This window comes from Gobius niger (assembly GCF_951799975.1).
Source record: "Gobius niger genome assembly, chromosome: 20".
Taxonomy (NCBI): domain Eukaryota; kingdom Metazoa; phylum Chordata; class Actinopteri; order Gobiiformes; family Gobiidae; genus Gobius; species Gobius niger.
This window is the reverse complement of record NC_136871.1, coordinates 11,151,708-11,166,921: the sequence shown is the minus strand read 5'-3', so window position 1 is coordinate 11,166,921 and position 15,214 is coordinate 11,151,708. Positions and strand designations below refer to the sequence as shown.

Sequence of the window (15,214 nt, the reverse complement as noted above, 5' to 3'; positions counted from 1 at the left end):
CCATTGTTTTTTTGTTTTTTCAATTTGAACAACTGAAATGCTCATATTGTTTTTTGTTGTTGTTTTTGTCTTAGCTATCTCATTAACTTCCTTTTGGATGCATCTTTGGGGATGTTAATAATCTATGCCGGCGTACGAGCTGTTAGTGCTATTGTTGAGTGGAGGCAGTGGGACTCTTTGCGTTTTGGAGAATATGGTAGGTAACATTGTGGTACTTTGTATACTTTTTCTTGATCAAAAGAGGGCACTAGTTCCTATTGTTCCCTTTTCCCATATAATGTGCATTGACATTGGGACAGGGCTGTATGACTTAAAATTCATATCAAGGCATAAAAGAGTAATATTACGATAATGATATAATTAGCAACACCAAACAAAATACTTCACACCCACATTAAGTGGAAAATAGACTCAAGGCTCTTTTTTTATTTGTTTACATTCAAATTGACTTGAATCTGTCCGCCTGAAAGATATAATAAAACATAATACTGTAATACTTAGGACTGTTTTGCTAAAACTGAGCTTGTGTCTGACTATTTATGTGTTAAAATGTAAAGCAACAGTGCCACTGAGACATTAAAGGGACTATACAGAGTTTAAAAATGTTAAAAGCTGAGGTCATAGCAAAGCATGTCCTAATGTGTAGAATGAGCTCAGACTGTTCACCACAACTGCTTCCAAAATCCTGCTCTGTCACTCAAAAAGGTGTTAATTCGGTCCGAAGAGCCATCATGCACGAGCTTAATATGGAAGGTGCAGTAACACTTATGACCTGAGGTGGCAGTAGCGAGTAAAAAATGGCAAACTTGCATCTAGCCTCTTTAACTTATTGCTTCCACCCTCTTAAAGCAGTACTAAGTAACTTGTGCCCCTAGAGGCCATAAGCGTTTTTTTACTTTTTAATTGTCCGTAAAGTAGAGTAAATAGAGTAAATACTACGCTGACAGAAAAGACAAAGGGAGAGCGGGATATTGTACATCCAATTCAGACGCTCAGGGGTGCGTTTGTTTTGGCCCCAGCTGACCTGGAAGCACCTCGGGAACATCCTTTTTTTTTACGTTTTTCTTTTTTTTCCTCTTTGTTTCTTTCTTACGACAGAAATAATGAAAAAAGCTGTTTTACAAATTAAAATCACGCTGTAAGGCATTACATCACAGACGCCGAGCACTTCCGTTCCGCTGTGACGACACAACTGAGCACGTCAGTCGTTCACCGGGAGAGGGCGGCGCAGCTGCTCAGAGAGCAGGATTCAGGAGGATTGCTGAGAACTGCGTGAATAAAGCCAAAAACCACTCTGGGGGTGTTTTTGATAAGGAAATAGCATTACAACATGGCTTTAAGCTCTAAAAAGTTGATTTTGCATGATATAGGACCTTTAAGTTTCTTCAGCTGCCGCAGGAAGAACATCCTCTGCTGGGCTTTCTTGATGAGGGAGCTGATGGTACATGATCGGTACAGCTAACTATTATCTCCTTTTCTGTTCACAGGAGAGCCAGTACAATGCACAGCTTGGCTTGGTCAGTGTGTTCTCTACATTCTCATTATGATGTTTGAAAAGGTCCTGATCATGCTTGTTCTTCTCATCCCACAATGGAAAACGGTCAGAACATTATCAAGTTAAAAATATATAGAGATATTTTAATTTCTTTTTTGATAGTGTGTCTGTTTGTTTTGTTGCAATTAAAGTTTAAACCAAACCAAATGATCTTTAATTTGAATTATTATTCGAAAATTAAATATCCTACTACGACTAACTTATTAATTTAAATGAAAGTCTACTAAACTACACACACAAAAGGCACCAATATAATTTTGTATTTATTTTGTTGCAGTTGGCTGTCCTCAACCCCATAAACAACCCTGAGTTGGAGCTGGCCATCGTCATGCTTATTGTTCCATTCTTTGTGAATGTAAGCTTTGGTGTTATTATATCCATTCTACATGTGTGGGTTTATGGATCTAGAAAGTTATACTTATCCTCTAAATATTTTTTGTGATGATTTTTCTTGATATACAAAATTTGGTACAATAAGATGCCTTTTGCTTTCCTACAGGCCCTAATGTTTTGGGTTGTAGATAACTTTCTAATGAAGAAGCATAGAACAAAAGCAAAGCTAGAAGAAAGGGAGGAAGACTCAAGGGGAAATGGCAAAGTGCGCTACAGGAGAGCCATGTCTCATGACGACTCCGAGTCCGAGGTAAGGGTTGTCATTGTTGTTGTAGCAGCTCGTCACAGTGAGCAACACAATTAGATTTTTACTCTCACCACAGTCACCTCTTATTGCTACAAGCGGGAGACAGGAGTGCACACCTGACTGCGGTGTGCTTGTTCAGTGATGCTCTGAATCAGAAGCAACAAATGTCCCACTTTTCAGCGTTGCCAAGTGAATTGTGTTAAATAAATATATATATTTACATGTTAGAGAATGAGATTTAGAATGAATATCCTTTTACTCACTGCAAACAATATTCCGTGTCCGTGTTCTGCTGCAATCCTTTTTAGGGCTTCACAATTTATTTTATATATTTATCTGACCCAATTATTTTTATCCAATAGGTGACACAAAACTCTTACTGCAAGAAGCATCATTGTATGTAATCGCCATCATGCAGCACATGCTACTACAAAAATGTGCAAAAGTTCAGTTTGTCGAGATTTCCTTATTTATTTTATGTTTCCAAACAACCTTTTTTTAGTCCTTTTTAAATTTTCTAAGTGTCGTTTTCACACAATTTTACATACAAACGCTTACCATTTTAAAGTCCTACCACACGCAACATGCCCCACTTACTAATATTTTAGGTGGTCACTGGCCACCCCTATGCACAACAGAGGCTGACCAATAGTAGGGCTGCCACTCATGGTTATTTTAGCCTGACTAGCCGCCTGACTTAATCCTGTAGACTAAATTATTCCAATTCGTTGTTGCCTCCTTAACCAGTAGGAGGAGTGGTTGGATAAGAAGTCTGGGTTTGAGCATAGGCTGGATATTTTGGGATTTCTTTAATTCCAGTGAACTTTAGGAGAATTTCACCAAAGTGCCCATTCCTACTTTATACAGCTCATCACTTGTTGGTTTTTATAATTCATTGTGTGTATTTACGTTCTGGAAGCTTCCTGCTGCAGTTGGTATTCTGAGCACGTGGCTTTGTGAGCAGTGGGGGATGGGTGCTGGTGGAGCACATGTATTGCGCAGAGCAGCTCTCTAGTATGTGTCGGGCCAGTGGCGCAATGGATAACGCGTCTGACTACGGATCAGAAGATTCTAGGTTCGACTCCTGGCTGGCTCGGTGTACATTTTTAATCCCTTATGTTTGATTTGTACAGAGGAGAAACATCAGGAGTTAGACTGCACCTTAGACTTCACCTAACACCTATTTTTAACACTTACTGTTTTTAACTAGACTGATTTTAACTTTGTATCATGACTTGGTACTACTTGGACCACTGTAAGATTGTGCAATAATGATTGCACTTTGGTAAGCAGGCGGTAAACTTACCACATTATTACATTGTTAACTCGTATAAAGAGCTTATAAAGAACTGTTTAAGTTGTATGTTTTTCCATGGTGGTCCTGTTCCGCATGCTGTGGAGGAGGGGCATTCCTATTCTTCTGCCAAACACACATTCTTCTTAGTGGTATAGCCTGGGGGGAGAAGTGGTGCTCCGTGGGCCAGTGGCGCAATGGATAACGCGTCTGACTACGGATCAGAAGATTCTAGGTTCGACTCCTGGCTGGCTCGAAATTGTTTTATGATGGGGTTTTTCAGAATCAGAATAGTATTTACAGTATTGCCATTGTTTGAGAACAGGTTCACAATCTAGGAATTCTCGGTACAATTGTGAAACATAAAACGTATAACACAGAATTTAGATCAAAAATAAGCTATACAAAAGTTAAAACTATAAGGCCTGCCCTGCAGGGCATGTATAAAGAAGATTAAAATTAAGGAGTAAAAAGTAAAATATGATACAGACAACAACAATTTGACACAGAACAAGAGTGGGATTATACTCACAGATGTGCAGGTGTATTAAGTGATAGCAGCGGATCTAAGTGTTTGATAGTGTTTTCACAGTACGCTAAATCTGAGGGGGCTGTGGGGGCCTTTCATGGAATGGGGAGGCTGGGAGTGGGCCAGTGGCGCAATGGATAACGCGTCTGACTACGGATCAGAAGATTCTAGGTTCAACTCCTGGCTGGCTCGTTAAGCTTTTGTGATGGGGTTTTTGATAGTATCACAGAAAAGCTAATTTTTCTGTAAGTTACCTCTGATCATGAAAACTTCATTTTTCCACTTTGTGGCATCACTTTAAATGCAAGTCTGCCAACATTTTACTTAATAACCATTTATTATAGCGTATTATGATGTTCTGAATCAAAATCCTACTTTGCAATGCTGTTCAATTTTCTTTCTTCTTTTCAAGTTTTTACGGGCTTATTTTTGACGTTTTGACCAAGTTATAATCTTAAAAATATACCTGGAGGATTAGTCTGTTTTGTTTCAACCGGGCCTTTACACTGAAGTCAACCCATTTTCATTTTCCTCATTGTTTTGAGGGATGTGAAACCATACAGTCCTTTTTTACTCATTAAAATTCCCTGTAAGTCTGTTGCCTTAATTAACTAAACAAGTTATGCATGCTTCATTTGGGAAACCACTTATGAATATACAGTTAGGTTGTAGGTTCCCCAGGAAAAGGGGCTGTTGGGATTGTCACGGTGTGATCAGTCTGTGGGCCAGTGGCGCAATGGATAACGCGTCTGACTACGGATCAGAAGATTCTAGGTTCGACTCCTGGCTGGCTCGTAGATGTTTTGTGATGGGGCTTTTGAAAGTATTTTCAGCTAAATCTGATCATGAGTTGAAATCCTCTTTGTCAAGGGTTATGGAGAAGTGAAGGAAAACATCGAGAGAAAATCTCTACAAACCTTGATTAATTAAAGCCATACACTGCAGCATTTCACTCAATAAACAGAATAGAATACAAGCATTTATTTTATTACAGATGCCTGTCTTGTTTAAAAATAACCAAATAAATGTGTGTTTTGTATCAGTTCTCCTGAGACCTGACAGTAACTTTACTGGGAGCGGGACATCTCCACCTCGTCTCTATGGAGATGAGTCAGCCAAATATGAGGTTTGAATTGGTTAGGTCCTCATCTAAATCCATTCTCTGATTTCCCACTGCAGAAATGGCTTTTTCAATGTGTAGCTAAATTCAGGAGCATATTTTGTGTTGCTGGCAAAAGTTTAATCCAAAATGTTACACAGTGTCCCTTTAACTTGGGAAACCGCTTATGAATATACAGTTAGGTTGTAGGTTCCCCAGGACAAGGGCTTGTTGGGCGTGTCATGGTGTGGTCAGTCTGTGGGCCAGTGGCGCAATGGATAACGCGTCTGACTACGGATCAGAAGATTCTAGGTTCGACTCCTGGCTAGCTCGTAAATGTTTTGTGATGGGGTTTTTGAAAGTATTTTCAGATAAATATGATCATGAGTTGAATTCCTCTTTGAAAACCTTTTTTTCCACTTCGTGGCATCACTTTAAATGTGTGTCTACCAACATTGTACCTAATGACTATTTATTATAATTTATTATAATGTTTTTATGAATCAAATTGATGTCCATGTCCACATTTCTAATGTGGTGTTTATACCGTAAGACAGACCTGGGCAAAATACGGCCCACGGGCCATATCCAGCCCGCGAGATGATTCAGTCCGGCCCACGAAGTCTCTAGCCCATTCCTGTGCGGAGTTATGATTTTTTTTTTTTTAAGAAGTTACCAGAATGCTCACCCCAGCCACTAGGGGGCAGCTTAAATAAAAATAGAAGGAAATAATTCCACAGGTGTTCAGCAGAGGGCACTGACATAATGAAAGATCAAGATATAAACAACACATTGTAGTCAAGTGGGAAATGGACAGTCTGTGTAGTCTTGTAAAGTGCAATAAGTGTAAGCCGTTTTTATGAGGCTGCAGTCCTGCCAGGCTCAGTCATTTATTTAAAAAAATGTTTCTTCAATAGTATTTTCCCAATCAAAACAATTTTTTTATTTTGGAGCTTTTGTTTATGGACCCTGGCGATACTCTAGCGATATATTTTGGACCCAGGGAAATGTACTTGGAGACCCTGCTCTAGTGCATCGCTTGATTTACAACAAACTCCCTTTGAAGCAAGCGCAGAGGTGCTTTCATTGCGATGGTTGAAATTCAAGGATAAAAAGTTGAAAAGCCTAAATAATGATGCACACACATGCGTGTCCTTGGCTTGACATAGCGAAACATTTACAGAAAATAATAGTAATTCTAAATAACGGTAGGTAATGGTATCAGCTATTCCAAATACACAAAGTTATTGTTGGTGTGGCCCTTCGACTCAATTCAGGCTTCTCATGTGGCCCCTTATGAAAATGAATTGCCCACCCCGCTGTAAGACGATAGTATTTTTCAGGTACAAGTTTAAAATGCTGTTCCTGAAGCATGTTGGGATCCATTTTCTTTCTTCTTTTTAAGTTTTCAAGATCCCATTTTTGATGTTTTAATCAATTTATAGCCTCAGAAATATACCTAGAGCAATAGTCTTTATTTTGTTTAAATTATTGCCTTTACACTGAAGTCAATTACACTGAAAATCAATTAAAGCCACATCGTGTAGCATTTCACTGAATAAATAGAATAGAATACGAGCATTTATTTTAGTACAGATGCCTGTCTTGTTTAAAAATGACCAAATAAATGTGTGTTTGTAGTGAGCAGCTCAATTCTCCTCAGGCCTGACTGTAACGGTGTATTTCCACATGCAGGCGCGTATCAGCCGAATGGCTGTTTCACCCACTTTGTCGACCTTTTCCATGACTAAGGCCAGTGCCAAACCAGTTTGACCAGGTGTAGGTTTTGGGACTGACCTCTGGCTGTGGCCAAAGCGTGCTGGCCAGTGTCTGAGGTGACGAGAACAGACTGCTGGCCCCTGATTGGCAACGAGAGAGTGGACAGCCCTCACTCGTGACACGCAGGTCATACAGATTTAATATTTCACAACATCATACCGCTGGTCTAAACGGGGATTTTGCAGATTTTAGCATTTAGCTGCTGTTAGCGCAGCTTTAGCTGGAGTTAGCATAATATTTGCATGTAGCTTATCTTCATAGTTCGTATTTAGCGGTTTCTTTTCTGTTTTAACACAGCTTGGTATCTCTGAATGATTCCATAACCCCCACCAGAGGGCAGCATTTGTCCACATTTGTTCTCATCACGGCTTTTAAAACTTTTAATGAAGATCTGTACAGCATGCTCCTCTGTGGGGGCGTTGTCCAGAACAAATGCGTCTATGTGTATGGTGGAAACAGAAAGGTCTACGGGATAGAGTCGATACGTGCACGTAGATTGTGCCGTGCGCGCTCGGGTCGCGCTATGTGGAACGACAATTTAACCTTACTGGGAGCGGGACATCTCCAGCTCGTCTCCATGGAGATGGGACTAAAGTCAGCCAAGTATGAGGTTTAAATTGGTTAGGTCCTCATCTAAATACATTCTCTGATTTCCCACTGCAGAAATAGCTTTTTTTTTAAATATATATGTAGCTAAATTTAGGAGCATTTTTTATGTTGCTGGCAGAAATGTATTCCAAAATGTTATAAAGTGTCCCTTTAACTTGGGCAACAGCTTATTATGAATATACAGTTAGGTTGTAGGTTTCCCAGGACAAGGGCTTGTTGGGCATGTCGTGGTGTGGTCAGTCTGTGGGCCAGTGGCGCAATGGATAACGCGTCTGACTACGGATCAGAAGATTCTAGGTTCGACTCCTGGCTGGCTCGTAAATGTTTTGTGATGGGGTTTTTGAAAGTATTTTCAGCTAAATATGATCATGAGTTGAATTCCTCTTTGAAAACCTTTTTTTCCACTTCGTGGCATCACTTTAAATGCAAGTCTTCCAACATTGTACCTATTGACTATTTATTATAGTTTATTCTAATGTTATGATCAATCAAATTACTGTCCATGTCCACATTTCTAATGTGGTGTTAACACCGCAAGACGCTACTTTTTTAAGGTATAAATTTAGAATGCTGTTCTTGTGGCATGTTGGGATACATTTTCTTTTTTCTGTCTAAGTTTTCATAATCCCATTTTTTATGTTTTAATCAAAAATATACCTGGACCAATAGGCTTTATTTTGTTTAAATTGTGGCCTTTACACTGAAGTCATCGATACAGTCTTTTTAAGTGTCATTTTTTTTTAACTCATTCTGTCAATGCTCAAATTCCCTACACTGAAAATCAATTTAGTCTGTTGTCTTAGTTAAAGCCACATCATGTAGCATTTCGCTCAATAAATGGAATAGAATATGAGCATTTATTTTATTACAGATGCCGGTCTTGTGTAAAAATAACCAAAAAATTACCTAATAAATGTGTGTTTGTATTGAGCAGCTCAGTTCTCCACAGACCTGACTGTAACTTGGTGGGAGCGGGATATCTCCAGCTCGTCTCCATGGAGATGGTACTAAAGTCAGCCAAATATGAGGTTTAAATTGGTTAGGTCCTCATCTAAATCCATTCTCTGATTTCCCACTGCAGAAATAGCTTTTTTTTTTTAAATATGTAGCTAGATTTAGGAGCATTTTTTTATGTTGCTGGCAGAAGTTTATTCCAAAATGTTACAAAGTGTCCCTTTAACTTGGGAAACAGCTTATGAATATACAGTTAGGTTGTAGGTTCCCCAGGACAAGGCCTTGTTGGGCGTGTCATGGTGTGGTCAGTCTATGGGCCAGTGGCGCAATGGATAACGCGTCTGACTACGGATCAGAAGATTCTAGGTTCGACTCCTGGCTGGCTCGTAAATGTTTTGTGATGGGGTTTTTGAAAGTATTTTCAGCTAAATATGATCATGAGTTGAAATCCTCTTTGTCAAGGGTTATGGAGAAGTGAAGGAAAACATCGATCTCTAAAAACCCTGATTAAAGGAATAGGCCACCGTTTTTACATACTGAGATATGTTCTTACCTTAGCTTTGACGAGTTCTATAGGACCTGTCTGGTCTTCCCCCGTGTCTTCAATCACGTAAACACAGCGCAGACGGCGTTAGCATTTAGCCTCTCCCTCTCTCCACTATAGCTCCAAAACAGGTCAAGATAGAAGCTACCAAGCTCTTCCACGTTTTCCCTATTTAAATATGGTTACGTGAAGTGTTACACTACAAAGTATAATTACACAAAATTAAACAATGTGGATTTTCTAAGCAGATAAAAGGGGGAACTATAATGTAAGGCGTAATAATACCAGGAGTAGTTTGGCATCCGTACAGTAAAGTGAAGATTACTGCGCGGATTTCGAACTACTCCTGGTATTATTACGCCTTACATTCTAGTTCCCCCTTTTATCTATAGAGGAGAGAGGTAGAGGCTAAATGCTAACGCCGTCTGCGCTGTGTTTACGTGATTGAAGGCACGGGGGAAGACCAGACAGGTCCTAAAGAACTCGTCAAAGCTAAGGTAAGAACATATCTCAGTATGTAAAAACGGTGGCCTATTCTTTTAATTAAAGCCATACAGTGCAGCATTTCACTCAATAAATAGAATAGAATACAAGCATTTATTTTATTACAGATGCCTGTCTTGTTTAAAAATAACCAAATAAATGTGTGTTTTGTAGTGAGCAGCTCAGTTCTCCTCAGACCTGACAGTAACTTTACTGGGAGCGAGACATCTCCACCTCGTCTCTATGGAGATGAGTCAGCCAAATATCAGGTTTAAATTGGTTAGGTCCTCATCTAAATCCATTCTCTGATTTCCCACTGCAGAAATAGCTTCTTTTTTTATATATATATGTAGCTAGATTTAGGAGCATTTATTTATGTTGCTGGCAGAAGTTTTTTCCAAAATGTTACAAAGTGTCACTTTAACTTGGGAAACAGCTTATGAATATACAGTTAGGTTGTAGGTTCCCCAGGACAAGGGCTTGTTGGGCGTGTCATGGTGTGGTCAGTCTATGGGCCAGTGGCGCAATGGATAACGCGTCTGACTACGGATCAGAAGATTCTAGGTTCGACTCCTGGCTGGCTCGTAAACGTTTTGTGATGGGGTTTTTGAAAGTATTTTCAGCTAAATATGATCATGAGTTGAATTCCTCTTTGAAAACCTTTTTTTCCACTTCGTGGCATCACTTTAAATGCGAGTCTTCCAACATTGTACCTATTGACTATTTATTATAGTTTATTCTAATGTTATTATCAATCAAATTACTGTCCATGTCCACATTTCTAATGTGGTGTTAACACAGCAAGGCAATACTTTTTTAAGGTACAAGTTTAGAATGCTGTTCTTGTGGCAAGTTGGGATCCATTTTCATAATCCCATTTTTTATGTTTTAATCAAAAATATACCTGGACCAATAGGCTTTATTTTGTTTAAATTGTGGCCTTTACACTGAAGTCATCGATACAGTCTTTTTAAGTGTCATTTTTTAACTCATTCTGTCAATGCTCAAATTCCCTACACTGAAAATCAATTTAGTCTGTTGTCTTAGTTAAAGCCACATCATGTAGCATTTCACTTAATAAATGGAATAGAATATGAGCATTTATTTTATTACAGATGCCTGTCTTGTGTAAAAATAACCAAAAAATGACCAAATAAATGTGTGTTTGTAGTGAGCAGCTCAGTTCTCCACAGACCTGACTGTAACTTGGTGGGAGCGGGATATCTCCAGCTCGTCTTCATGGAGATGGGACTAAAGTCAGCCAAATATGAGGTTTAATTGGTTAGGTCCTCATCTAAATCCATTCTCTGATTTCCCACTGCAGAAATAGCTTTTTTTTATATATATGTAGCTAGATTTAGGAGCATTTATTTATGTTGCTGGCAGAAGTTTATTCCAAAATGTTACAAAGTTTCACTTTAACTTGGGAAACAACTTATGAATATACAGTTAGGTTGTAGATTCCCCAGGACAAGGCCTTGTTGGGCGTGTCATGGTGTGGTCAGTCTCTGGGCCAGTGGCGCAATGGATAACACGTCTGACTACGGATCAGAAGATTCTAGGTTCGACTCCTGGCTGGCTCGTAAACGTTTTGTGATGGGGCTTTTGAAAGTATTTTCAGCTAAATATGATCATGAGTTGAATTCCTCTTTAAAAACTCTTTTTTTTCCACTTCGTGGCATCACTTTAAATGCGAGTCTTCCGACATTTTGCTCATTAACTATTTATTATGCTGTAGTTGTGAATCAAATCACTGTCCATATCCACAGTGCTCAAATTCCCTACACTTAAAATCAATTCAGTCTGTTGCCTTAATTAAAGCCATACCATGTAGGATTTCACTCAATAAATAGAATAGAATACGATCATGTATTCTACTACAGATGCCGGTCTAGTTTAAAAATAGCCAAAAAATGACCAAATAAATGTGTGTTTGTAGTGAGCGGCTCAATTTTCATCAGGCCTGACTGTAACTTTACTGGGAGTGGGACATCTCCACCTCGTCTCTATGGAGATGGGACTAAAGTCAGCCAAATATGAGGTTTAAATTGGTTTAAATCCATTCTCTGATTACCCACTGCAGAAATAGCTTTTTTTTTATATGTAGCTAAATTTAGGAGCATGTTTTATGTTGCTGGCAGAAGGTTATTCCAAAATGTTACACAGTGTCCCTTTAACTTGGGAAACAGCTTATGAATCTACAGTTAGGTTGTAGGTTCCCCAGGACAAGGGCTTGTTGGGCGTGTCATGGTGTGGTCAGTCTGTGGGCCAGTGGCGCAATGGATAACGCGTCTGACTACGGATCAGAAGATTCTAGGTTCGACTCCTGGCTGGCTCGCAGATGTTTTGTGATGGGGCTTTTGAAAGTATTTTCAGCTAAATATGATCATGAGTTGAAATCCTCTTTGAAAACCTTTTTTTCCACTTCGTGCCATCACTTTAAATGCGAGTCTTCCAACATTGTACCTATTGACTATTTATTATATTTTATTCTAATGTTATTATCAATCAAATTACTGTCCATGTCCACATTTCTAATGTGGTGTTAACACCGCAAGACGATACTTTTTTAAGGTATAAGTTTAGAATGCTGTTCTTGTGGCATGTTGGGATACATTTTCTTTTTTCTTTCTAAGTTTTCATAATCCCATTTTTTATGTTTTAATCAAAAATATACCTGGACCAATAGGCTTTATTTTGTTTAAATTGTGGCCTTTACACTGAAGTCATCGATACAGTCTTTTTAAGTGTCATTTTTTAACTCATTCTGTCAGTGTTCAAATTCCCTACACAGAAAATCCATTCAGTCTGTTGCCTTAATTAAAGCCACATCATGTAGCATTTCACTCAATAAATAGAATAGAATACAAATATTTATTTCATTACAGATGCCGGTCTAGTTTAAAAATAACCAAAAAATGACCAAATAAATGTGTGTTTGTAGTGAGCAGCTCATTTCTCATCTGACCTGACATTAACTTTACTGGGAGCGGGACATCTCCAGCTCGTCTCCATGGAGATGGGACTAAAGTCAGCCAAATATGAGGTTTAAATTGGTTAGGTCCTCATCTAAATACATTCTCTGATTACCCACTTCAGAAATGGCTTTTTCAAAATGTAACTTAAGTCAGGAGCACGTTTTGTGTTGCTGGCAAAAGTGTATTCCAAAATGTTGCACATTGTCCCTTTAACTTGGGAAACAGCTTATGAATATACAGTTAGGTTGTAGGTTCCCGGGACAAGGCCTTGTTGGGCGTGTCATGGTGTGGTCAGTCTATGGGCCAGTGGCGCAATGGATAACGCGTCTGACTACGGATCAGAAGATTCTAGGTTCGACTCCTGGCTGGCTCGTAAATGTTTTGTGATGGGGTTTTTGAAAGTATTTTCAGCTAAATATGATCATGAGTTGAATTCCTCTTTAAAAACTCTTTTTTTCCACTTCGTGGCATTACTTTAAATGCGAGTCTTCCAACATTTTACTCATTCACTATTTATTATAATTTATTATGCTGTAATTGTGAATCAAATTACTGTCCATATCCACAGTGCTCAAATTCCCTACAATTAAAATCAATTCAGTTTGTTGCCTTAATTAAAGCCACACCATGTATGATTTCACTCAATAAATAGAATATGAGCATTTATTTTATTACAGATGCTGGTCTAGTTTAAAAATAACCAAAAAATGACCAAATAAATGTGTGTTTGTAGTGAGCGGCTCATTTCTCATCAGGCCTGACTGTAACTTTACTGGGAGCGGGACATCTCCAGCTCGTCTCCATGGGAGATGGGACTAAAGTCAGCCAAAATATGATGTTTAAATTGGTTACGTCCTCATCTAAATCCATTCTATGATTACCCACTGCAGAAATAGCTTTTTCAATGTGTAGGAGCATGTTTTATGTTGCTGGCAGAAGTTTATTCCAAAATGTTACAAAGTGTCCCTTTAACTTGGGAAACAGCTTCTGAATATACAGTTAGGTTGTAGGTTCCCCAGGACAAGGGCTTGTTGGGCGTGTCATGGTGTGGTCAGTCTGTGGGCCAGTGGCGCAATGGATAACGCGTCTGACTACGGATCAGAAGATTCTAGGTTTGACTCCTGGCTGGCTCGTAGATGTTTTGTGATGGGGATTTTGAAAGTATTTTCAGCCAAATATGATCATGAGTTGAAATCCTCTTTAAAACATTTTTTACCACTTCACGACATCACTTTAAATGCAAGTCTACCTACATTTTACTCATTAACTATTTTTTATAATTTATTATAATGTTATGACTCAAATTACTGTCCATGAATGCTGTTCTTGTGGCATGTTGGGATCCATTTTCTTTCTTCTGTTTGTTTTCAAGATCCCATTTTTTATGTTTTAAGGAAGTTATAGCCTCAGAAATATACCTGAACCAAATGTCTTTATTTTGTTTAAATTGGGGCCTTTGCACGGAAGTCATCGATACAGTCTTTTAAGTGTTTTTTTTTATTCATTCTGTCAGTGCTCAAATTCCTTACACTTAAAATCAATTTAGTCTGTTGCCTTAAGAAAGGATAGTGCTTGTGACAATCAAACATACTTTTGTTTACCAGTGGATTTTAAGGCAAACGACTACACCATCATAGTTCATCATCTGACTCTTAACTCACGACCCCTGCTTGTTAACCGGACGCTCTCCTCAGAGCTACGTGAACAGTATGAAAACTTTACCAAGTACTGCCCTGTAACTATGTTTTTGCGTTGCGCTTCAATATGGACGTGAAAGAGATGGCTCTTGTGCTTAACACAATATCTATTGAATCATTTTGTAATCAGGGCAGATTCGCCTTGTGGCCAAAGTTTTGGGCGGCCTGGGGCGGGCACTCACGCTCAGCAGCACCCACGGGATCAGCGTCCGGTGCATAAATCCCAAAATGAGCCAATAGTTCCTCTCATTCAGCTGGCGCGCCCTGCTGCTCGCCACGTACGACACTACATGATACAAAATGACATTGGGAAAGTGTTGGTCACGTGACTTTTCTTAAAATGATACGCTCGTGATACAACTCGGCTGAGGTGTTGCTTTCTGTGCCTGATCCGTGTGTCGATACCTCGGCTCTTTTAGCCCATCATTACTGTTGCCTAAATTAGTTGTTTGTTGATGCTGTTTTACCATGTTGTTGTTTTCAAGTTCTAGTGTACAACAATAGAAATTTTTTCATGTACTTTCATGTAAAAACAACAAAACTATGTATGGCGAAATAGTCTTGTGTTGGATGCGGAACAGAACATTTTAGGTTAGACTCACTTTTAGGCTGTTAATTTGAGATTTGCAGTCAAAATTAATCCCTCAGTATAAATGTTTCTAAGCCGTCCCATCTAAAGAGAGGGAGGCCCATTTGTAATTCACCATTGGAAGGGAGACTGCATGTGTGTTTAACACAATTTGAAGGCCACTGGAAAACGTGTCTGACTACAGATTAGAAGGTTATAGGTTTGACTCTTGGCTGGCTCTTTTGTTTGTTTAAACCTTAAAGGTCAATTCAAAGTGGGCAACAACAACCATGCATTCCTGAAGCATTATTAGAACCAAGAATTCAACAGTTTGTTTTGCTAGCGTTTAAAACAAGCCTGTTATTTTGTACTCAATAGTGGCTTAAAATGCGTATACTATTTGTTGCATCATCTCCATAGATTACCGGTTTATCCAGACACAGCCACATCACTCCCATCCTCTCTTTTTTTCATGTTTTACAATG

The 15,214-nt window shown here is 38.9% G+C and overlaps 1 protein-coding gene across 2 annotated transcripts in view; it reads left to right on the top strand.

Moving 5' to 3' along the window:
- Positions 1-15,214, top strand: part of stimate (STIM activating enhance) — a 28,586-nt gene that overhangs the window by 2,710 nt on the left and 10,662 nt on the right. For both annotated transcript variants that reach the window (XM_079578947.1, XM_079578946.1), the window contains exons 4-7: positions 75-196; positions 1,488-1,600; positions 1,833-1,910; positions 2,055-2,198. In XM_079578947.1, the coding sequence (XP_079435073.1) occupies positions 75-196; positions 1,488-1,600; positions 1,833-1,910; positions 2,055-2,198 (457 nt within the window). The remainder of the gene's footprint in view (positions 1-74; positions 197-1,487; positions 1,601-1,832; positions 1,911-2,054; positions 2,199-15,214) is intronic.